The 22,506-nt window shown below is 45.5% G+C and overlaps 1 protein-coding gene across 1 annotated transcript in view; it reads left to right on the forward strand.

Moving 5' to 3' along the window:
- CFAP43 (cilia and flagella associated protein 43) overlaps positions 1 to 22,506 on the forward strand; it is a gene marked incomplete at both ends in the record, with an annotated part of 83,199 nt that overhangs the window by 30,957 nt on the left and 29,736 nt on the right. Inside the window, 10 exons of the mRNA XM_080912081.1 lie at positions 358 to 438; positions 2,270 to 2,418; positions 6,804 to 6,907; positions 9,494 to 9,634; positions 10,641 to 10,816; positions 12,325 to 12,474; positions 14,749 to 14,879; positions 16,641 to 16,794; positions 19,362 to 19,445; positions 21,237 to 21,314. Of these exons, the coding sequence (XP_080768207.1) occupies positions 358 to 438; positions 2,270 to 2,418; positions 6,804 to 6,907; positions 9,494 to 9,634; positions 10,641 to 10,816; positions 12,325 to 12,474; positions 14,749 to 14,879; positions 16,641 to 16,794; positions 19,362 to 19,445; positions 21,237 to 21,314 (1,248 nt within the window). The remainder of the gene's footprint in view (positions 1 to 357; positions 439 to 2,269; positions 2,419 to 6,803; positions 6,908 to 9,493; positions 9,635 to 10,640; positions 10,817 to 12,324; positions 12,475 to 14,748; positions 14,880 to 16,640; positions 16,795 to 19,361; positions 19,446 to 21,236; positions 21,315 to 22,506) is intronic.

The raw sequence follows: 22,506 nt of genomic DNA on the forward strand, positions 1-22,506 counted from the left end.
CACACACAGACACACAAGGAGCCCACGTATGACATCTGTGCCTATAATCCTAGGGCAATTAATCCTACCACAATGTAATCCTCCATTAGGAAGGGAGGCAGGGGGACTGGAAGTTCAAGCTTAGCCTGGGTTCTATTCAAAACCTTGTTTCTGAGTGGTGGGGGCAAGAGGATAAAGAAAAGGGTAACATCATTTCTTCAGAAAATAAGAGTCAGTGTTGAATTTATAAGCGATTAATAACCTATAGAAACAGTGAAGCTTTTAACTGGCCCTCGGGTTGAGCATACTAGCCGATCAGCATGTGCTCCCATACTGGAGTCTAACGGTCCATTCAGTGTACCCGTCTTCCTCCCACAGACGCTCACAAGTTCAGGGGAAGTTTCCATCTTATCAATAGAAGACGGCACTTATACAGGCAGGATTTTCCTGAGGACTCAAGTAAGTGTGCCCAAGCAACCCAAGCTTAAAATATCTATTCTGACTCTACTTGACCTCCAGTGTTCACATCTAGTGGTCTTTGGAAATCCTACTGCACTGGTTTGCATACAGAGGTAGAATGTAAGAAGCCCTGATTTAGTCATACCTACCCGCCACGGTGCCAGGCTCACATTACGGTACCACAGAAAGGAACCGGGGGCCTCAAAGACTATCTCCTAAGGGTGTAATCTGGTGAATGACAGGACAGTTAATGCTACTCAAAAGCTCAGCTCTGAAAATGGGGTCACAGTCATCCCTCTGAGCCCTAGAAATAATGGGATGTGGGTTTCTCTATGGGTATCCAAAGCTTTCATAGAAGGAAGACATCCCGGTGCTAGCTGGCAAACTCCCACAGCATCTTTCTCAGTGTGCCATTGCCTCTGAATAATCCGAGATACATTTTGCATAAAGTAATGTAAAAAAAAAAAAAGTGTGAAGACCTAAATAGTAACCGTGCTGGATTTTTCCTCCTTTGTGTCTTAGAAGGTAGGGAAATTCCAGTTCTTTTCACCTACAAATTAAAATTCTCAATCCTAAAATGCTTACACCAAGGATATAAGGTATAGATACTAAGCAAGCACCATGCCATATAATATTACACCTTGCAATTATAAGTCCCTTCCCCCCAAAAGTAACAATATAAAGTCTTGTCTAATAATTGGGGAAGGATCTCTCTCTCTCTCTCTCTCTCTCTCTCTCTCTCTCTCTCTCTCTCACACACACACACACACACACACACACACACATTCTATAGAGGACCGTAAAGGCTTCAATTAATATGTAATAATAAAAGCCCATTGAGGGAAGCTGGGAGAAGATGTGGTGGCCAGCTGTGCAGATAGACATAGGACCAGAGTTCGGGTCTCCAGCACCTGTGTAAATGCTGTGCAGATATGAAGCCTCCTGCGGTCCCAGCTTGTGGGAGGACTTGGAAACAGGCCTCAATGGCATTTGCTGGTGGACCAGCTGAGCCAGCAAGCTCTGGGTTCAAGCAAGAGTGCCTGCCCCGGTATATAAGGTGGAGAGCCATCAAGGAAGCTGATGATCATCTTTGGCCTACACACGCACACACACATACATACACATACACACACACATACACACACACACATACACACACACACACACATACACACACACATACACACACACACATACACACGTAGAACCCATTCACACATACACCCATACTGCACCCATAAATACATGCAGAAACAGCCCCCTTGGTTATGAGAATGCTCTGAGAGTCACCCACCAGCCTAACTTTTCTCTTTTCCATCTCTGTCCTTACAGCAGCAGACACGTCTCCATCCCGTCTCTCTTCTTTTCTTTCTCAAACTGCAATAAAAATGTCCTTGGCAGTTCATCTGAGTCCAATTTTGAATCCCCTTATATCCAGAACTTAGAATCTATAAGCAGGACCCCCGAGTCTCCCTGTGACATGGGGGGGGCATGTTTCCCTTCAGCACTACTGCTTAGTTTTCTTAAATGTCCCTTTAGACGCTGTCATTCTAAGCTTTAGCATAAAAATACAACGTAAAGATTCCTGTGGTTGCTTATGCAGTTGGTCAGATTCAGAGATGTTGACTTTCTGTACAGAAATATGGAGCAAAACAAGCTCTCAGGCTTTTGAAAAATTCTAAGCACTTGAGGTAGGGTTGGAGGTGGGCTGAGGGTAAGACTGGAGGCCTGGGACGTGCTAAGAGCAAGCTCTGTAACCCTGAGCGACAGGCCCCTTAGGGTTTATTGCATATGGTGCGCCCTTCATCCTCTGGGGTTCATTCTTCAACAGGCAACAGCTCTGGCTTGCTCCCCTTCTTCCCCGTCGGCTGCCGTAGGGACAATGGATGGCTATGTATACTTCCTGAGCATCCTTGACGTGGAGTCCCCTCAGCTGATTCACCAGACCTTCCTCTCCCAGTCACCTGTGAAGATACTGACGTAAGCATCACCTACACTAGGCATGCTATCATCAGACCTGTCTATAGGGGGCGCAAGTGAAACGCCCTTGCTTTTGGGTTCTACACATTTCCCATGTTTGGGAGTTTCACTCGGGTTCGAGCATTCAAAAAGGAAGGCAGGCAGAGTGGAAAGTTCCCTCCCAGGAGCAGCCCATTACCAATGTCTCTCTTCAAAGACATTCTTACCCACAAATAATCAAAAAGACAAGCTTTTTTGTTTACTTACACAGTCTTCAAATACTGAGAGCAGGCTGGAACACGTGCCCTCGTGTGAGGGTGTACACACATGTGGAAGTTTGTGAAAGCCAGAGGTCAACCTTGGGTGTGTGTGTTCCCTCAGGTGCCATCCACCTTGGTTTCGGGGTGTTTAGGTTGTGTGGGGGCGGGGGTCTCTCACTGGGCCTAGAACTCACCTATTGGGCTAGACGGGTTGACCTATGAGAGCCAAAGGTCTTGTCTCCACCTCCCCAACCCTGGGATCAGAGTACACATGCCATTGTGGATTTATTTTCAGGCAGGTCTTGGGGCTCAAACTCACCTGAGCTATCTCCCCAGCCCCACTGGAGAATGTTCAACATCCGCATTAGAGATGAGCCTCATTCTTCTCGGTAGTGGCAAAATATTCCATTATCTGTACATTTCATCATTTTTCTTAAATTATCTCAAATCCTTGAAGCAATATTTTCAAAGATACTTCTGCTATTTTGAGCATTGTTATACGGAGTGATGAGTTTCGTGGGTCACTTTCATGCTTTGTTCTCACCGCCCCGCCCCGCCCGGTGCTCTGTTCCCAGCCCTCCTCCAAGCTCTGCTCCCAACCCCCCCCCATACTATTGCACACCCTGAGCTCTGCTCACCCTACTCCTGCGCTCCCATTTCCCTATTCCCCTTTTGCTGCCCTGTAAGATACATTTTCTACTTTCGTATTTCATTATCCTCTCTCTTTGCTCCTCTCCTTAAGATCTCTCTTTTCTCTTTATGGCCCCTTCTAGTTTCAACACACACACACACACACACACACACACACACACACACACCTCCAATAAAAACACAAAAGTGGAAGCCATAATATGTACAAAGGACCAGTAATGTAAAAAAAAAAAAAAAAAAAAGTTTTTTAAAATGCCCTGACTAAACATTAAGAGACATAGAACCACGCCCCCCCCCATTAAATTCTTTGAGTGCTAGATATGGATTCTGCACTTAGAGTGGTTTATATCCCCAGAGAGACTCGGCTGGAGAAACTAGTTATTGGTTTCAAGTAATAATCAATTTGGAGATTGCTTCTGAGTTAGGGAGGGGACACGCGTCCACTTACCTCAGCACTGGGACCCCGTTTGGCACAAACCCATGCAGGCCTTGTGAATGCTGCCACAGTGTCTGTGGGTTCATGTGTGCGTCAGCCCTGCTGTACTGAGAAGGCTTCATTTCCTCTGCCTCCCCATCTCTTCTGCTTTTACCATCTTTCTGCCTCCTCTTCCACGGGGGTCCCCTGAGTCCTAAGGGGAGGGACTTTATGAAGATGCCCCATGTATGACTGAGTGTTCTGGGGTCTCTCCCTCTCTGCACACTGTCTCCACATTCCCCATCTACTGCAGGAGGAAGCTTCTCTGGCGGTGGCTGAGCAAGACGCTATGAGGAGACCAGAATGTCACTAGGAATCATTTTACGACTCTGTTCCTTTAGCAGAACAGTAATATGCAGGCTTCCCCCTAGGTCTCTGACCCGTAGGTTTCCTCTCATGAAATGGACCTTAAGTCTAGTCAGATGTGGGTTGGTTCCTCCCACAAGCTTGGTGCCATTGTTACATTGTTGTATCTTGCAAGCAGGTCACCACTGTAGATCAAAAGCTTGCTCAGCCTGCTCCCTTATACAACAACCCAGGACCACCTGCCCAGACACACGTAAGTCATCTGTCAAGAAAATGAGCCACCCCCCCCCCAGACTTGGCTACAGGCCAATCTGATGCTGTCATTTTCCAATTGAAGTTCTCTGTTCCCAGATGACCCCTGCTTGGGTCAAGTTGACCAGATAAATAAACAAACAAAACCTTAGCCCGCAGAATTGCTTACAGGAATATGAATGAGGGTTACTCCTAGGCAACAGAAATGATTCAAAGACAACTATCTCACCAAAGCCCACCCAAGTATCAGTCAGCTCACTAAAGCAGAGAACTGGGAGAACAGTGCACAGCTTCTAGAAAGTTCAGCAGGTTACAGAGTGTACTTTGCAGGTTGCTCAGTTGGGCTGATCCTCTTCCAGGCACCTAGATTGGACTGTTTCTTCTAAGCATCTCAGTTGGACTGGATTTCCTTCAGGCCTCCTGTGGGCAGCTCAGCTTATGTGAACGTGTTGGGCTTTGGGAGAGACATTGCATAACACCGGACCTGCCAGTCCAGGGACGCTGAAATTCGTTCTGTTTTCTGGCGTCTTCAGCTTCTTTCTCGGGGAGTGAAGTTTTCATTGCTGAGGTCTTTCACCTTTGGTTAGGGTTATTCTTAGGTCTCTGGTTGGTTCGTTTGCTTGATTGCCTGCTTGTTTTCATCTGTTATGAATTGGATATTTTTCCAAATTTCTTGTCTTTTAGCCTATTTTTATTGGTATACATAAAAGCTGCTGGATCTTGTGTGTCGACTTTATATTCCTAACTAGTGAACAGTATTACCTGCTCAGAGAGTTTTCTGATGAAGTCTGTGGGGGTCTTTCTAAGTGTGGCTCGCAAAGGATGTTTTGATTTCTTCCTTTCCTATCAATGTCCCTCTTGTTTCATTCATTTCATTGTCCTGAGATGTTTGGCATCCTATCAAACAGTGCAGGAGCTTTGGCATTCTTTTTTTCCTCTCTCCATATTTTAGTAGATATCCTCCGACTGCTCCCCAACTTGTAGAGTTCAGTCTACAGGTTTGTCATACATAGTCTTTGCTAGGTACAGACATATTCCTGAAATTCCTCGGAATTTTGGCACTCTTATTGAAGAGATACATTAAAATTTGTCAAAGCCTTTCCTACCTATGTCCATGGAGGTGACTGTGGTTTCTACCCTTAATTCTATTTGCATGCTGTTTCGGACTTACTATGTTGCAGATGCTGATGCTACATTGTATCTCGGAGATGAAAGCAATTTAGTCACAGTGTCTAAACTGTCCCTCCTGATCTCTGTGGCCTCCAGCACAGTGGGGAAGCAGGAGCGACTCTCCTCCTTGTCCCCTGCCCTTCTGAACTGTGTCTTTTTGTGGGCCTCCTCTTTCCGGGACCTTTTTCTTTTCCTGTGGTTCATATTGTTCCCTTCTTTTCTATTTTGAGAAAAATGTAGAAGGGGTTCACTAGGTTCCTCCTCTTTTTCCATGTGGCAATTATTAGATACTGAAAGGCCACACCATCACTAGCTAATCTGCCAATGTATTTTACTGTTATGGAGTCCACTTAAATCCAACATATTTAAACACCAGGTCAATGTAGATGACAAAAATCTACTGTAATCAAGCCCCTACTGATTGACCAGGGCCACAGAACAGAGTCTTAATTGCAACAACAAGCCGGAATATCTCAACATTTAAGTTTGCAAACCATAAATATCTGTGCCAAGTTATTGTTTCATTTTTTCCACCAATCAGGATAGGAGTTGGTTTCTGGGCCTGGGAACATGAATGTAGTTTAACCCCTCCCACAAAATGGAGATGTTATCTTTGAGATGGCATTCCTTACAAATGCGTGTGCGTGTGTGTGTGTGTGTGTGTGTGTGTGTGTGTGTGTCTTTGAGATGGCTGAACTCACACAACTGTCTCTTTATAAGTTGTCCCTAAGATGGCTGGACTCATACTCCTTACATTACCAATTTAAAATATCTGCCTATCTTTTCTGAGCATTTTTTTGATTGGCTAGTTGTTGGCCTGGGAGTTTTTTTGATTGGCTGGCTATTAGCTTTTGTTTTGTTTTGATTCAGTGCTTAGGACTGAACCAGAGGTCTAGCGTACGGTAGGCGAGACCTCCAAAACTGAGCTACGTCTCCAGCCCTCCTGCGGTTCCTTGCTTATGTATTTACAAATTAAGTTTGGGATAGCATTGGCTCAGAGGGGAATGACCACATCAACATGTCTGCTTTTATAAGGTCAGAGAATATTCTAAAATCACAAACGACACGGCTGGGGGTGTAGCCTAACCGTAGATGACCCCACCCACTTTGCACGCACAGGACACTGTTCCAACCCAGCAGCACAATATAAATGAACCGATAAATAAAGGCCACCCACGCTAAGCGCGGCTCGTTTTGAACGTGCTTCTGTGGTCGCGCGCGTCCAGAAAGCTCACTCGTCACAGAGTGCTGAAACAAAGTATATTCAGCATTTTGGATTTCTTCTCTTCCAGTTATGACCAGCGAGGAATCTTTCTGTTAGTCGGTACAGAAGAAGGAAACGTCTTTGTCATCGATGCCAGACCCTCAAAGTCTTTTCAGATTTTTGGATTCACTGGTATGATACAGGGTGTTTGTGAGTTTAAAATTTAGATCACTTTATGCCAAATAATTGAAAGTTTAAATTTTGAACTATATCAAGACAATTATGTGTGTTGTATTTTCCTGAAAAATGAAGTTTTAAATAGAAGTTAAGTTTCTATGTTATATTTAGAGGAATTGAGAGTATTAGAGTTGTCTAGTATGTAACGGATGCTTTAAAAAAACAAAACAAAAAAAAAATAAACCTTGTATCAACTACTGAATTAGTAAAAGGTCTGAACATCTACTCACAAGAAGAGGAGTAGATGGTTTGTAACTGTAATTGTTTAAAAAAAAAACTTTTTACCTCTGACCTCTGTTTAATAATTAATTTTTCTACATTCCTTTAGTCCCAAATGTATGTGTGTTCCCCAAGCTATATTTACAAATTCATTCATTTATTTAGAATAAAGTTACTAGGCACCTACTACGTACAGTGTTGAACATGGGCCTTGTGGGGGACAGAAAGGTCCAGCAAACAGTTTAGTGCTGTGTGATTCTTCAGAAAAGGGGGTAAGAGTGAATGAAGCTGAGGGGTGACAAAGAAGGACGGAGACTGTGTCCCAGGGGAAGTAATGATTCAGAACGTTTCCATATGTGCAGGACGGCGCACATTAGTGCTACAACTCAAGGCTCAGATCTGACGTAAGATATAAGTAGACAATTTTGGCAGGTAATCTTGACATTCTGTCTTCTTGAGCCATTGGCTCCCATATTGTCAAAACCATGACCTACCTGCTCACTAGGGCCAAAAAGCAACCCAGTCTGTAAGTCAGATGGCGCCTTGTTCAGCAGAGCCTAAGGCTGACCGCAGAGAGGATTGCATATGCTCATTGAATATTCCGGTTGTTAACTAATGAGGTCCGGTCAGAGGTTTGCTCTGTTGCTATGCACTGTAATGCTAAGAGGGTCTGGGCCTCAGGGTTACCCGGTACCAGCTCGAGGTTGTGCAAGCTGTGTTTCTGAATTTAAAACTATTAGTTAAATAAAAACGGCTACAGCCAATTACTAGAGAGATTAGAGATGGGCAGGGTTTTTAATTACCTAGTCGTGCGGCAGAAAGAGAGGAAGAGGAGTGGAGAGAGAGAGAGAGAGAGAGAGAGAGAGAGGAGTTACCATGAGCACGCATCAGGAGGAATGATGCCACTGGGAAGGCAGCCAGGCCAGCGTTAGAAGCACCGATTAGGGGTTACCTCCCAGTAATTGTCAAAGCCTAATTAAAAAGAAAAGAAAAAAAAAAAACCACAATCCAAGTCTCACTTCTTTTAAAGCTAGTCAGGAATAAACTTTCACTGGTGGTACCACAAGGTTGGCCTGTAGGTGGGAAGGGAAAAGCTGGACAGCCACAGGAATCCTGAGCTCTCGCTGAAACCACAGGCAGAGTACGACAAAAACCACAGACGGTCCAAGTAGTGAGGGGCCTGCGGCATCCCTTCCAGAGACAGCCCAAGGAAGACAGACTGGGGGAGAGGCCTGACAGGCATGAGCGGGGCATGCTGGTCCGTTAGCCGCTGGTCCCCGAGAGACAGGTGGGTCAGAGAGGACACGGGTGGGAAAGCGGAGACAGCACACGCAGAGATGCCGTGGGAAGCTCGTGGGAAGCTCAGCAAGAGTGAGAATAGTTATGTGACTACTGAGTAGAAGGGAGGTCCCCGCCTCTTGAGGGAAGAAGAATGAGTGTCAATACTGAGTAGAAGGGAGGTCCCCGCCTCTTGAGGGAAGAAGAATGAGTGTCAAAGCGGATGCTGGATGCCTGGAGACAGGAAGCGGCGGTGGGTGGTATGTCTCCTGATGGGCTCCAAGTCGCAGATGGGAGCCCTGCGTCCTGCCAGGGCTAAGGGATGAAGGGAGATAATGGGAATAGACAAGGAAAGAAACGAGGAAACAGTAAGATCCAGGATAAGAACATTTTCTGACACGGCCCCTGACTCCCTTATTAAGAAATGTGGACGCCAAGCTGCAGAATGCCGTGGGGGGGGGGGGCAGGAAATGGCAGTGCTGTTCAGTCTTGGGTGAGGTAAATGTGGCACAGCGAAAGTCAGTGAGCAGGACTTCCCAAGGGTCGGATTCTGCATCAGGAGCATCTCCACTGCGTATGCAATAAGAACATGAGAGTACCCAGTGTAAGAGCCCTGGAACTGACTGGTACCCAGACGGGAGCCAGGGCACGAGTACACAGGATACAGATGGGAGGTACAAAGATGGCAGACTCCAACCCCTGTTGGAACATAGGCATGACTAAACCCACCTTTCTGGAAAATCAGAAGTATCTCCTGTTTGTTTATCAAATAGGTCCCATAACTCCTACTTACAGGTCAATAAGATTGGCGACTTGAGATTCAGTGAAGGAGTGTCTCCATTTGACACACAAGAATACAACTTGGTGTGAGTGTGTGTGTGTGTGTGTGTGTGTGTGTGTGTGTGTGTGTTTAAAATGTTAAATATTAACAAAGGATCATGCTGAGAATTTGGGGGAAAGTAATCTCTCTTATATCCCAGTTAGAATGATACAGGATTCTTTAAACTCAGTGACCACTTAGAGTCACACCCCATTCACTTTCAGAGACAAGCAAGGACATCCTGCAGATATCCACAGTGTCAGTCGTGGAATCAGATGTGGTCGAAGTGCTGGTGCTGTCTCCACTTCCAGAAATGGGAAGAAGCAGGCTGGAGTACTTCACCCTGCCCATCATGTTACCACAAGGTAAAATCAGCAGCTCAGCCCCTCCTCCCCGGCCCGAAGCGTGGCTCGAGTGCATCTCTGGTTTCTTGGTAAAGTGGTTGTTCACAATGCATCTTTACAAAGACTGAGAGATGTGTGAGGTGAAGCCTCCTCCGTGCCTCAGAGCTCAGTTGATCTGCCGTTTTGTGATGGTTTTTGTTCTGTGTGATTTTAAATATTCACAGTTAAATTCAGCTATTTTACAGTGTAGTTACCTAGATGTATAAAATAAGCTCGCTGGGTTCATTAAAAGGCTGAGAGAATACAGGGATTCTTTTTGTCTCAGATGGCAAATTTATCTAGCTAGAAATTTTGAAAGTATAGAATGATAGAACATAATGTTTTAGGAAACCTCAAAGTACTTTTAGGATTTGAGAATCTAAAAGAGGGGAGGGGGCATGGTGGCATGTGGCTCATGCCTTTAATTCAAGCTCTTAGGAGGCAGGGAAGGCAGATCTCTGAATTCAAAAAAAGCCTGGTCTGTATGCAAATTCCAGACCAACCAGAGTGCATAGTGAGACCCTGCCTCAAATAAAAAGGGAGGGAGGGGAAGGGGGGAGAGGACAGAGGGGGGGGGGGAGGGTGGAAGGACCACACTTGTAATCTCAGCACTTGAGAGGCAGGGGGATTGTGGAAAGTTTGAGGCCAGTAACATCTTTATCCAAAAAGAAAGGAAGAAAGGGTGGGGTGGGGGTGGGGAGAGTATCTTCGTACTGTCCTGTTTATTTTAATGTTAAATCTTAAGCTAATTTGAAGGGAAAAGCTGTGGTATATAGTTTACTGTCAGCATTAATTATCCCTGTTTGAGGCAAATTGTTTTTAATATTTTTTTAAATCACCAAATAGCCTCAGTCCTGTTAATTAAATGTTTACGTTTTTCCTTTCTTGTTCCATAATGGTGTGTAATGATTTTCAGCATGAACTTGCAGGGGTGTGTGTGTGTGTGTGTGTGTGTGTGTGTGTAAGCTCCCCTCTTTTGCTATTCTAGTGGTTCCTGAAAACTTTTCTGACGAAAGAGGAAGGCTAAAAGACAACTTCACCCACAAGTTCCTGTATGAGGTGGAACACAGTCTGTCTTCTGCTGTGCTGGGCTTTGCAGAAAGCAGAATCTATGGCTTCTGCAGCCAGGTGCCCTATATCTGCAGCTACGTGATGCCTTTGAAGGTATGCCAGCCTTTAAGCCTCAAGACTGATGTCGCATTAATTAGACGAGACCCTCTTGGCTGCCTTAGCAGATTAATTCAGTCAGCAAATGGCTTCCCAGGAGCGGTAGTATCAGCATCACGTTTAATTAGGGTGGCCGACATCGCCCATTGCTCCATCACGGATACAAAGGAGTGGCCTCGAGTTTATGCCTCATACACCATTCATGTCAGATACAGAGGCAGGTGGTAGAGTATTTGTTTAGTACTTTAAAATATATATCTGCTATAAGAGCTGTTCCATAGACGCCAGGCGCTAACAGGCAGACCATTTCCTGGGAAACTTTCTACCTTGGCACTAAGTAAAATTGCACAACACAATTAAACTATGCCCCTGTCCCATTACTTCACCTCTCTTCAAACTCCTACCATTCTGTGACATCTCCTGTTGCGTGTACCAGCCCAGTGCCTTGCCTGCTACCTTTGGACGCCCACTGACGCCCGTCTTCAGATGCCTGGGAGGAAGAGACTCTCCCCCAAGGCTTCCTTAGATTATTCTTTTCTTCTCTCTAGTCTTTTCTCTGTGTGGTTTGTATTAGACATGGAAATTAATAAAAAGAGAAGAGACGGTTCATGATATTAGGTGGGATATTATAGAAGTGTTGTAGAAGCAAGATTTATACTTGTCTTTGGAGCCCGGAGATAGCATGTGCACCCCGAGGAAGAAGTGCGGACGGAGGGAGGGGAACAGGGCTGGGTGGACGGAGGGAGAGGGGGCAGGGCTGGGTGAAGCCGAGAAGGACCTTTCAGGCAGAAGGAAGGTCATGTCTGAGGCTTGCAGAAGGGGGTGTGCATGGGACACACGGTGAGGAGACTGGCGACTTTTGTTTGATTGTGCACAGTGGTATATGAAAATGATGGCTGAAAACCAAGACTGTCGGCGTGGGCTTGGATCCTTAATGGCATTATCACACGCAGAGAAGCCATTTATGGGCCGAGATGTAGGCCAGTGGTTATGAGTACCTGCTTGTCATGCATAGGAACCTGAGTTTGATCCCAGTACTGGAAGAGGGAAGGAAGGAAGGAGTGAAGGAGGGAAGGAGGGAGGGAGGGAGGGAGTGAAGGAAGGAGTGAAGGAAAGAAGGAAAGAAGAAGGGAAGGAGAGAGAAAGGGAGGGAGGGAAGGAAAGAGAGAGGGAAGGAGGGAGGGAGGGAGGGAAAAAATAGGGAGAGAAGGAAGGAGGGAGGGAGGAAAAATTAGGGAGGGAGGGAAAAAGTAGGGAGGGAAGGAGGGAGGAAGGGATGGAGGGAGGGAAGGAAGGAAAGAGGGAGGGCAAGCTCCTTAGCTAGCAAAAATCATCCTTTATTTGTAAAGATGTAGCTGTAATTGATACACAGCATAAACACAGGGACCTACTCTGTCTCACACAAGGAAAGAATCCCCAGATGTGAACCTGACCACACGTGTAACACATGCCCGAAAAACCAACGCGATCTTTTCAGCAGTGTTCTCCTTTGCTTTGATTGGCAGGAACACACTGGCGTCTGCGTACTTAAGCCTCACCAGAAAGTACAGAGCAAACAGTACGGACCCGGAACGATCTTTATGTCTTCTCACGGATTATGGCTTATGACAGTAGCTAAATGTGGAATTCTCTGTATCCGAGATATGTTCACTCTGGTAAATTAACAAAAAAGAGAATCTGTGTGGAGAAAGGGGTGGGGGTGGGATTGCCTAGTGGTTAGGGCATCTGTTGCTCTTTCAGAAGACTCAGGCTCAGTTTCCAACATCCACAGTCCCAAGGGATCCGGCGCCCTCTTCTTGCTTCCTTGGACAGCAGCACATATGTGGCACACATAACATACATGCAGGGAAAACACTCATATACATGAAATTAAAATAAGTGCTTTTGCTAAATTATATAAAAACACACGGGGTAGGGACCAGTCAGCTTGCCACTCTAAAGAAGGAAACACCGCCAGGGCAGTGAGACCCTCACAGAACACTAGGCAGGGCACTGCAGATGGACAAGCTGTTCCTCGAAAACTCACTGAGAGGCACTGACCTTCTGACTCCTACTGTGAAGTCAGAGAAACCACTTCCTGGCCCCCAGAGGCTCATGGGAAGGAAGTGGCTTTTGAAAATGACGCGCTTAGCAACAATGGTAGCCTAGTCTGGAGGGCCTTGGCTTGTTGCTGCTGTACTTCAAAGATACCGAGGGAGCAGAAGGGTTCCAGAGCCCGCAGACCTCTGAGAAACCGAGACCGGTTTCTCTTCTGCAGAAAGTAGAGCGATTCTTACTCAGTTTTCATCACGAGACAACGTTCCTACACGTCCACAGATACCATTGTCTCTGGCTGGGCACATAGTAGTTGCTTTCTTCTCGTTTAGAAGAAAGTTGGACAAACTCAGTACGGTTCTAGGGGGAAACTGTGTGTCTCTTAGGAAAATCTGGGTTTTCTCTCTTCCCAGTGTGTTAACTGTGTGTGTTTTCATGCTCCCTGTGGGGTGCAGGCTCACACACACTGCAGCAAAGGTGTCAGAGCACAAGCTTCCCTTTGCTGCAGCCAAAGCCAGGCTAGCTGGCCCACAAGCTCCCGGAGAAGTCTTTGTGGACACATGCAGGGCATTGGATGTTCCTTGAATTACTTCCTCTGGCCTTCAAGTGGGTTCTGGGGATTAAAGTTCATGCTGTGAGGCTTACACTTCCAGCACTTTATGTCCTGGGCCATCTCTCCAAGTCTAGAGGCTGTTCCTTCGTTAGTTTGTTTTTTAATGAACAATTGTAAACCACAATGCACTGTCTGGAGCTTGGTGCAGCTGACAGTGACCCAACACAGCAAAGCAACTCACAGATGAAGTTATTCATGGAACAGTGACAATAAATAAATAAATAAATAAATAAATAAATAAATAAATAAATAAATAAATAAATAAAAATAAAGAAGGAAGGAAAAAAAGAAAAGAAAATTCCCAGTTTCCTGCACAGAAGACCACATAAATAAATGAACTATGGTACAAAATCAGCACTTAAATAAGACATGAACTTTCAGGCAGCCATGACACAAAACAGGGAGAGCCAGCTATAACAGTCTGAAAAACGTCCCAAGAAATCTGATTGTTAAGTAGAAAAGCAAGGTGTATAAAGTAAGTGTATATGCATATACTGTTCTACAGCTTATGTGAAAAATTTATATTTATATAAATGTTTCTGAAAGATTCCTGATGGCATATATTCACAGCTTTCAGGGGAAATGCTAGCCGTGGAGTCAGAAGAGATCTCATACCAGGCTCTCTGATAGCTTTCTCTATCTTACACTACTTGAAGAAACTCTTGTCTCCTCACAAACCTATGTGGAAAGAATCAGGCTCCAGGGCCAGGGCAACAGCTGTAGGTTTTCGCTAAAGCTTAAACTGTTGTCCCGCATTGCATCCGTCAGTGATGCGTTTGTTTGGATTACTTAATTGGTTTCATTAGCACACCCCAGGGCATGTTATCTTTTTTCCCTGGGTTTCTTCTCACCTTCTCTAAACACACTCAGCCACTTTACAGAACACATATCCCGCCTGATTCATCGGAGGCATCCAAGGTTTCCTCACCCAAGGTCCCTCCCCTGACTCCACAGCCTTCAGCAAGTACACTGGAAGGGTGGGTGTCTGGTGGCCTGCCTTAAGCCACTGGTTCCGAGCCCCCTCCTTCCACGTTATGTAAAGTAGGGGGAAAATAAGTCAATGCTGGCTTGAACTAGAAGTTTTAAGTACTGTGTGTTACCAAGAGCTACTTTTGTACCAACTGAAGGGTCTTCAGAAGTACAGAAAAAAAATTACCCACAAGCAAAGGTACATGTGACCGTGTTAGGGAAAAAAAAAAAAAAAAAAAACAGCAACAACACCGTACTGTGTAATGGAGAATTCAACTTATAATCTCTCCGTTTTGTCCCTAAAACTATTGAGGAAACCTTTGTTCGGTGTCGAAGTCATTCTCACCAGGGGCATGGAATTCAGAGCATAAAAATGTCGATGGACGGACAGAACATCCTGGTGAATGGGAAGGATGACAACACCATTGTCTACCTCAAATGGAAGTAAGTTCCGTGCACGGTGCACAGTGTGATACGATACGGTGTTTTCAATTTGGAAGGGCAGTCTCTCCAGCAAGAGGCTGTCGTGCACAGAGGTCTGAGGGGAGGGCGCACACCTTGCTTGCTGTGGGAGCCATGCGGGAGACACCAGGGTGGATAAGGGTCCGAGGAAGGAGCATGGCAAGACTGTTTCTAAAGGAAGGATCTAGAAGGATCTGGTCAGAAGCTGGAATGGGTTAGACCATCAGGTACTGGGGTCTGGAACTTGCCCCTGAGGTTGTTAACGGCCAAGAAATAATGGCCCCCGATGTAAGAGTGTCTTGGGTGTGGGCCTCATCCTTGGGTGGCTGGGGTGTGGGCCTCTGGATTAGTTGGCTGCATGTGAAAGGGTGTTTCAGAGGGATTGATCCCTGGGAATTGACTCATCCCAAATCAATAACGTAACACCAAAAGACAGCTTGGACTTGAAATGCAGCCTTACTTGGAAGCCACCAAAACTAAGCTCCGTTTGGCAACCGTAAAACACAGCCTTGGTAACGCAAGAAAGAGTCCATACCATGGAGATGTTTGTGTCCTAACACTTTGGGGAGCTGCTTATCCCAAAGACTCCCTTCCAGATTGCACGAACGTGCCCATTCCGTATGTGAAAGCCTTGAGTTACATAGAGACTCATCTTAATACACAATTCCTAACATGCCCTTACGGTGCAGGAGACCTGTTTAAAAAGGAAAGACGTCTCCAGCTGTCACCGATTGTCTGAGCCCCCACACTAATCAAAGCCGTGTTTGGAACCTTGGTTCAGGACTTAGGAGCCGTGGGACCATAGGCATGCGACCATACTTTTACCTCTACCCGTGTGGGCCGCGATATCCCACCTAACAGATATTTACATTACGATTCATAACAGTAGCAAAATTACAGTTATGAAGTAGCAACGAAAATCCTTCCTATGGTTGGGGTCACCACAGCATGAGGGAATTATATTAAAGGGTCACAGCATCTGGAAGGCTGAGAAACCCCTGCTCTAAGTTGTCTGAGACGGTGTCCCTCAAGGTGGGAGATCTGTAGCTTCGGTAGACTTGGTAGAAATGCGTCTCGGGTCACCATCTCCTCTGCCTGCCTCAGCATGTCAGTGCTGACCTAGTTTGCTCTCTGATAAGTTCACCCTGGTAAGAGCCATGACCAGAAGAAACTCGGGGAAGAGAGGGTTTATTTCAGCTTACAGGTCTGTAGTCCACCATTGAGGGAAACCAAGGTAGAATCTGAAGGTAGGAGCTTGAAGTAGAAACCTCAGAAGAGCACTGCCAGCCGCCTTACCTCCCCCTCCCTCATCCCTCTCACCCCCTACCTACCAAGATGGATGGCATCTCTTTCTGTATGCTGGGTTACCTTACACCGGCAGCCAAGAGGATGCCCCAGCAGTTTAATGGAGGCAGTTCAACTGAGATCATGAATGTGACAAAGCCTGGTGCATTCCAGGGCCTCAGTTAGAGCAGCGGCTCTTCTGTGTGAAGGCCAGAGGCCATGTTCTCTGAAGGGTACAGGACTGCATACGGAGGGATCACCCAAGAAGGGCCAGGAGCCCATGAAGGTGTCCTCTTCTGAGAGGTAAAGGCCCAGCAACGAAAGGGCACTGTGGAGAACTTCTCCAGGTCTCTTTGTGTAGTTATCTGGAAATAACACTGATAAATGCGGTTATTTTAAAGTGATTTTATGGTTATGTTCTCTCTCTCTCTCTCTCTCTCTCTCTCTCTCTAATATTAGGCGGCTTGGAGCAAATATAGCAAATGAGATCTTTGAACACTGCCATCAGCTAATAATCAATCTGACCAAGACAGTGGAAGAGGAGTGTGACTACTTAGCATCGCCGAGAGATCCCCAGTTTGAGCAGCAAGAAGAGGAGGCAGCTGAATCCCAAGTAGCTAGCTTGCTCTCTCCCTCTCTATAAACGATGTGCAGCTTTCCCGCTCATAGTTTGTAAGCACACGTGTAACCCCATTTTTTTTCTTACCAGATGGCCAGTGATCTGTCAACTAGAATATAAGCTACATCTGATAGAAAACTAAGCTTTTCTCAAAATGATCACAAACATTATATCTCAGATTTCACTTGATGATGGTATAAGATTCAGACTTGCTCAAAACTTTTTTTTTTAAATCAATAGTTGTAGAAATTTGGCCCAGAAATAAGATTCAGACTCAAAGTATTATTTATAAATACCCTGGCCACAGAGCTAGGCTCTTCTTTGAATAGATCATAACTTAAATTAACCCATTTATTCTAACCTGTTTACTGCTGCATGACCGGTTATCCGTGCTCAGGTGCCAAACACTGATCTTGCCATGGCTTTCTGGGAGAATCTTCTCCACCTTGCCCCGCCCCAGAAAGTTTTCTCCCTCCCAGATGTCTCTCCTCCTATTTCCTGCTTAATCCAAAGGTCATCACATTTCTCATTGACAGGTACCACATTCCACTTGGACACAAGATTCTCTGTCTACAAAGACTGGTGGCTGGGCGAAGCGGTCTCTCCACCTCTGTATAATATTAACGATTTAGGAAGTATCACCCTAGAAAACAAGACTTACTAGGTTGTTCAACAAATAATTTCTTAAAAGTGCATAAAATCACACTGAAATAAACTCACACATAAAAATATCATATAGCTAGAAAAACTTGGCTCCACTGATGTGTCTGCCTCCCCTCTCTATTTCTGTCTCATTGAACTTTTGCACAGTTAAATCGGCCATTCTGAAGCAACAGAGCTTTGCTGTTTTTTGGTTTTTTTTTGTTTTTTGTTTTTTTTTTTTTTTTTTTTGACACTCAAGTGCCAGTTATGTCTTGGTTGGGTTTTGCTTGTTTGTTTTGCTTTGCTTTAGGCTTTGCTTTGCTTCAGCTTTTGAGACAAGTCTCACTACACAGCCTGGCTAGTCTGGAACTTGCTTTTGTAATAGGCTGGCCTCAAACTCAGAGATTGTCCTGCCTCTGCCAATTACATTTTTATATATGGTTCCTCTGTCATAAAAGAGAAAGAAAAACCATTCTGACAGAGTCGAAAGGCATCCAGCAAATAATTATTGGGTACCTACAAAGCATTCATATAGGATAGACACAAGTGGGGAGCTTGGCATGTGATTTGTGGGGACCAGCAGAAGGCCTGTACAGTTGATGTGAGCAAGGACAAAGGGAGAGAGAAGCCCTGAAGGACAGGCTTCAGAAACCAAGAGAAGAGCCTGGATTTTTGTTGTTGCGCCTGTGTATCTACTGAAGCCGAGGACTAGCAAAACCAGGCTTTCGTTTCTAGCTTCGAAGTGATTGGTCTGAGAGACATGTTTTCTGGAGGACACAGGGTGGGAGCAAGGGGATTCCTAGAGAGATATCGGCCGTGGGGGAGTGCAGCAGCGGAGGAAGTGCTGGGTTCCAGGTCAGTGTCAGAACTGACTAGGAGAACCCACCAAGGGATGGACCTAGATGGAGATGAAGGGGAAAAGCGCAAGGATGACTCACAGACACCTTTGAACAGCTGTGTAGAAGGTGGCACCCTGAGTAGGGATGGAATGCGCTGTCACAATTTAAAAAAAAAAAAAAAAAGACAGAATCTAAAGTCTGTTTTTACTCATTCTGAGCTTGAGAAGTCTATACAGCATCCATGAAGCAACTCCAAAAAGACCCAGGCCATGGGAGAGATGAACCTTGAGCTCTTGGAAGAGGCTAGCACTGGGGATGCTGACTGAGAGCCAGGGGATGTGTATGTGGAGTGAACTGAAAGTCTTGGGAAGGCAATGAATGGCAGGAAGCAGAAATGGAGTAGGTGGGGATGCTTCTAGAGAGCCAAAGGGAAGACCCAGCAGAGCAGAGGAAAGAGAGAGGCAGCCGTCAAGGCAACAGCAGAACCATAACATGGAGATACCCAAGAGGATCTCAGACACAGGCTGTGTGTGGGGACGGGGAGCATAGCAGCCCACTGAGGACAGCGTTCCTAGATAACAGAGCATCTCACCCGTGTGAGACCCAGGAGAAGAGGGAGACATGACGCAGAAGGAAATGGGGTGAGGGCTGTAAAACAGAACAAAGAACAAAACAACAAACCCTACCAGGGAAGAGGAAAGAGTAAGCTCCTAAGAAATAGGATGGACTTTGATGGGGAAAGCCCATGGTCCCCAGAGCAGAAAAGACATGGGAACTGTGTCCTCTTTCCCTCTTCCTGAGTGACTTTCATGGCACTTGCAAAGTAGCGGTTAGGCTTTGTCAGCGCTGAAGTGACGCTAAAGTTATGCCGTTTGACGTTCTATTATTAGTCTTTAAAACACTTCGGTCTCTGTGCTGGCCGAGACGTGGCGATTACAGAATCTGTTTAGGTAGGCACACTCCTGGCGTTATTTCTTACCTGGGAGAAGTGTAAAGGGATTCAATGAAAGGATGTGAAGTAAAGAGGGAGGGGCGTCGACAGTTTATAAGAACTATCTGTCTCTTTCTAATCTCTCTCAGAAAAAGTTGAGCTTGGATTCATCACAAGAGGAATTAGTCACTGATAACAGGAAAATTCCCTGGATCCAACAAAAAAGGGAAGAGGTATTTATGTTGTTGTTGTTGTTGTTATTATTATTATTATTATTATTATTACTATTATTGTTATTAATTCTGTTGAGACAGGGTTTCTCTGTGTAGCACTGGTTGTCCTGGTACTTGTTCTGTAGACCAGGCTGGCCTTAAACTCAGGGATCCACCTGCCTCTGCTTCCTCAGCACTGGAATTGAAGGTGTGTGCCACCACACCTGGTCTACAAAGACTGTTTGTAAAGTGTAAGGTGGGTTTGAACTGACACTCTGTGACTCACCAAATGCATTCTGCTCACGTGGAAACCCAGGAGGTTAGGAAGTTACTTGAGACACTCCTTGGCAGTGCACTGCTTCGTACAAGGGGCTCTCCTAAAAGTAAAGACACGCTGAAGCCAGACCCAGCCTTTTTGATTAAGTTCTAGGAGGCCTTAAGTGTTGCAGTAAGTAATGTAAGGACGGCTTATCCTTCTATCACCCCCACGGTCTCACTCCTCGGATGCCGCCCACACATTTGGTCCGGACACCACTTGGCACTCCAGGCCACCTCTAAGAACTCAGGCCTGGTTCACTCCACTGTCCCTATTGCTTCTGTCCCGGGTGGATATGACCGCCCCGGTGTGTTTCTTTCCTCCACCGCCTGGTACAAACATGACTCCAATGCCCAGTAGCTTATCAAATGGGTTTATATATATTAAATTCTCAATCCAGAAACCCTCTACACAATAAGGTTACATCCAATAGACAAAGATACAAACTGACCTTCTATATGAGTTAAAAAGACCAATAGAAACCCTTAAAATACTCATGTCTACTTATTGCCAGTTACAACCGCTTGGATCTAGATTCTCCTTCTCCAGCTCCATCTTGATTTCCCTAGAATCCCCTTTCTCTCCTCCTCTTCCGTTTTCCCAGCCTTTTCCCCTCCTGCCTCTTCACTGTCCAATCATGTATCACCTTAACATCAACCCACACTTAAGAACCTATACTTAAGCTAAAACCCAACAAAAGTATCAGGAAAGCCAAAGCCCAGAAGGACCAGAGAGACTGTGTTTTTGAGTTTTGAAGGATGTTTGTCTCGGAGGGACGGGTTGGGAACAGAAGGGCACCCACGGCTAAGGACACCCTAAAGATGAGCAGAGGGATGAAGGTGATGTCTGGATCCAGCCTCGCTCGAGCTAGGTTAGTTTGGCTTTGTCAGTTACTATTTCATGTCTCTCTACTTTTTTCTAACCGGTTGCATGCTCTTTCAATGGTCCCTTGCAAACACCATTAGATTAAATAGATTATCATAGAGATTAGAGTTCATAGTTGGGGTTTCTTTTTTTTTTTTTTTCATTTTTCTTGCATGCATATTCATGTTTTTACATTCGTGTTAGCTCACGTGTATATGTGTGCTCGCATGTGACGGCTCCGAGTTGATGGCAGGAATAACCTCCATCACTCTTCCACCTAATCACCAAAGCAGCCTCTCTCCATCAAACTCAGAGCTTATTGCTATGGGCAGCGTTGCTAACCAGCTGGAGCTGGGGAATCTGCCCTCTGAAGCCAGGTGGGCTGCCACACCCATCTGGCATGTGTGTGTGTTTCTGGGGAAATCCAAATTCTGCTGCTCACAATTGTGCGGCAAGCCTTTGTTGGGTGAGTCACTCCCTACTCTCCCTCACCCTCTATATTTTATATTATAGTCTTTGTGAGCGTTCTATTTCCGTGTTAAAGAAGCACTGCTCATACATTGCCCGAAGTTCTTGCGGTCTCTCCACCATCCTCCCTTGCCTTACTAAGAGCGGTTCTTGTTCCCTTTCAGGCCATCAAAAAAGAGGTGAAGATTTTTTCCCCTAAAAGAAAGGAGATTAAAAAAGGAATTAAGGAGCTTGCTCAGATTGTAAGTACGGTGGTCCCATGCACTGAAGCTTATTTTGTTTCATACAATGTGAGGACCTCACCTCCTGGGCTTTTCAGGGTATTTTATAACAGGATCAAACTTTAACTACATCACACTCACTCTATCTCATATTGTATTTTAATACTTCCTTTCCTCAAAGTTGTACACAGACATTTGGTTTTACTTGGGTTGGGTTGGGTTGGGTTGGTTTGTTTGGGTTGGGTTGGGTTGGGTTGGGTGGGTTGGGTTGGGTTGGTTTGTTTGGGTTGGGTTGGGTTGGGTTGGGTTGGTTTGTTTGGGTTGGGTTGGGTTGGGTTGGGTGGGGTGTTTGAAGGTGGCCACTGTCCTGTTCCACCTTGCCATAGATCTCAAACTCCTGACATGACGTTTTTAAGCTTTCTACCTTTTCTTCATTACACCAACAAGTCCATCCTCAGTATGCAGCCACACAAAGTTCCTAAGTTCCATCACTTTGTAACCTCCCTCCTGGAGCTGTCCCTCCTTCGGCTTCAGCCTGGGCATCTTCCTCTCCAGCTCAGGCCCATAGCTGCTCACTTAGGCCTCCTCTGGTTCATTCTCCCAGCAGGCAGTTCTTATTGTTAGGCTGTGTTGCATAAAATTGATAGTTTATACCTTTCAGCCTATAAAAATGTTCTGCAAACATACGTGATTCCAGCCGACAAGATGTCTCGGTGGATAAAGCACTTGCCACCAAGCCTAATGGCCTGAGTTCGATTCCCCAGGACCCACATTATGAAAGGAGAGAACTGATTCCCACCGTTGTCTGCTGTGATCTCCATATGTGAGGCACAGCATCCCTGCCATGCGCCCTCACACTAATAAGGAAATAAAATCGAATCCATCTGGATATACGATTCAATCAACAGCAACCATTTTCTGTCTCTCTCTCTTTTTTTTTTTTTTTAAAGTATACCCTTTTAAATACAATATGCTAATACTATGGCTTGGTCCCTAATTTACCTTCATAGCTTTTGTATTTGTCTCTAATTGTAAAGAGCCTTCCAAAAGCTGGGCATGAAGTGCAAGCCTAAAGCTCTGCCTATTCCAGGGGCAGAGGGAACAGGAAGAGGGAAATCAGTGGGAATTCATTGGAGCCTAGGTAGAGAGATTAGCCTGGGCAGCTTAGTGAGATGCTGTCTAAACAAGTGAAAGTCTTCCAAAGTCTCACATG

Source organism: Micromys minutus (assembly GCF_963924665.1).
Source record: "Micromys minutus genome assembly, chromosome: 2".
NCBI classification, from domain to species: Eukaryota; Metazoa; Chordata; class Mammalia; order Rodentia; family Muridae; genus Micromys; species Micromys minutus.